The following is a 2,109-nucleotide window of genomic DNA, read 5'->3' as shown; positions in this document are numbered from 1 at the left end:
CTATCTTTCTCTCTCACACACAACTGCCCACACGCACACACACACAGTTTTTTAATGTTCAGTTTCCTAAGCTTGCACAATGAGGTAAAATTTCCTATGCCCAGATGATTTCCCTGTAGCCAGCCCATATCTCACCTGTAAGATTTTATTCACCTGCCCCACCCCACCATGTCCTTTTTGTTTTTTTAATGGAATTCCAACTGCAAGGCAATGAAACAATACCACTTCTGGTGTGAAAGTGTGACGCTTGCTTATAGCAACTGCACGATGTCCAGACGACAAGGAGACACCAACTCACAAGCATTCCAACCGTGGCTGTGTGGCTAAGAAGCTGGCTTCCCAACCACATGGTTCCAGGTTCAGTCCCGCTGCGTTGCACCTCAGGCAATTGCCTTCACCTGTAGCCTCAGACCGACCCCGAAAGGAGGACAGTCAAACTCAACCTCAGTGGAATTTGACCCCAGACTGTAGTGATGGACGAAATGCCTCTAAGCACCTTGCGCAGTGCAATAACAATTCCAGCAGCTCGCTACCATAAAACCCCAGACTAACAGAATCCCTTTGCACTGGTTTTTGTTTATTTTTCAGATGGTGGGACATGATATGAGTAATATTTGGCTGCTATTTCTATAAATAATAACCTAAAAGCCTAGAATGTGGTGTCCCACCAAATCTGCAGTTCCATGAAAGAAACTGGTAAAAGAATTTTTTTAAAAAATACAATAAAAGGAACATAAAAAAAAGGAAAACAAAAAAGACGATAAATAGACAATCAAGAAAGATTTGCATAGTTTACCTTAATAACTAGACACAGAGAGAATGGTAATGTGCATAGGATAATGACAAAAGAGAGAGCCATAAGCAAGGTGCCACATAAGCCGAGTTTGTTGTCGCGAGCCGCATCTGATGGAAGAGAAGACAGTAACAAGAGTGAGAAGAAGAAACGGAAAAGAAAAAAAAAAGAATAAATAAGATCAAATTAATAAATGACATATTTTAGAAAAAGGTGCAAGACAGCAAATTTGAACTCAGATTGTGAGGAACTGGAATGTACTGCAAGGCATTTTGTTTGTGTATTTTGCAGGAAGGGAAGAATCGGTTACATTTACGCCTGGCATATGACTGGTACGTTACTTTTGCTAACCATGGGAAGGATGTAAAAGTTGATCTCAGAGCTGAATTTGAACTCAGAACGCAAAGAGATGGAACATACCATAAAGTATTTTGTCTGTAAATTTTCAGGAAGGGAACAGCTGATTATGTTTACCCACTAATATGACCAGAAAAGGGTGAAGATCCCCTTCGGTCGTGAATGACCATGGGATTGCACCTAGAAAGTTACCCTTCGAGGTACAAGTCCAGGCAAGGTTGTTTGTGGAAAACCAACAGTCACCCATGCATACCAGGCTCCCCTCTCCATGCCACCGATGTTATCCAAGTTACAGGGATGTAAACAAACCCACACTAGTTGTTGAGCAGTCATGGGGTACAAACACACACCCACACAATATATATATATATATATATATATATATATATATAAATAAAATCAGCATCGTTATCATTGAGCAGGCCAGGTGAGCCAGCAAGGTGGTATCATTCAAAGGCTAACATGAAGCGCATTGTGACCAGCGATGTACAACAATATCCTACAGCCTGGTTGATACCATGACTAACATGATGCGACCCGTACTTTATTTCACTGACCATGGAAAAGATGGGACAAAGTTGACTTCAGCTCAATTACAGCTATATGATAAAATGATAAATTAAGAATTAATTTTAGAAAAAATTGTGATTCCATGCTTCAGAGCAAAAATCCAAATTTGCCCCACCCCTTGCCTTCTGTTAAATTGTCTTTAATGTCTTAAAATCATTTCCCTTCTCTTTGCTGCTTACTTACAACTGCCGCTAGGATTTTGTTTTCTTTCTCCAACTAAGATGCAAGATTCAATTCACTTAAAATTTTTTATTTTTATATACATCAATCAGTAAATCATCAGCTACTCAACTCATAGGATAAATTCATGCCACTCAGCCACTAATTAAATTATTTATATATACATACATACATTATATATATATATATATATATATATATATATATAT

General features: G+C 38.7%; 1 protein-coding gene across 2 annotated transcripts in view; it reads right to left on the bottom strand.

Moving 5' to 3' along the window:
• LOC106879216 (band 7 protein AGAP004871) overlaps nucleotides 1-2,109 on the bottom strand; it is a 61,539-nt gene that overhangs the window by 9,714 nt on the left and 49,716 nt on the right. For both annotated transcript variants that reach the window (XM_014928691.2, XM_014928692.2), the window contains exon 2: nucleotides 797-903. In XM_014928691.2, the coding sequence (XP_014784177.1) occupies nucleotides 797-903 (107 nt within the window). The remainder of the gene's footprint in view (nucleotides 1-796; nucleotides 904-2,109) is intronic.

This window comes from Octopus bimaculoides, chromosome 22 (genome assembly GCF_001194135.2).
Source record: "Octopus bimaculoides isolate UCB-OBI-ISO-001 chromosome 22, ASM119413v2, whole genome shotgun sequence".
Taxonomy (NCBI): Eukaryota; Metazoa; Mollusca; class Cephalopoda; order Octopoda; family Octopodidae; genus Octopus; species Octopus bimaculoides.
The sequence above is the reverse complement of the archived record's forward strand: the minus strand, read 5'-3'. Positions and strand labels throughout refer to the sequence as shown.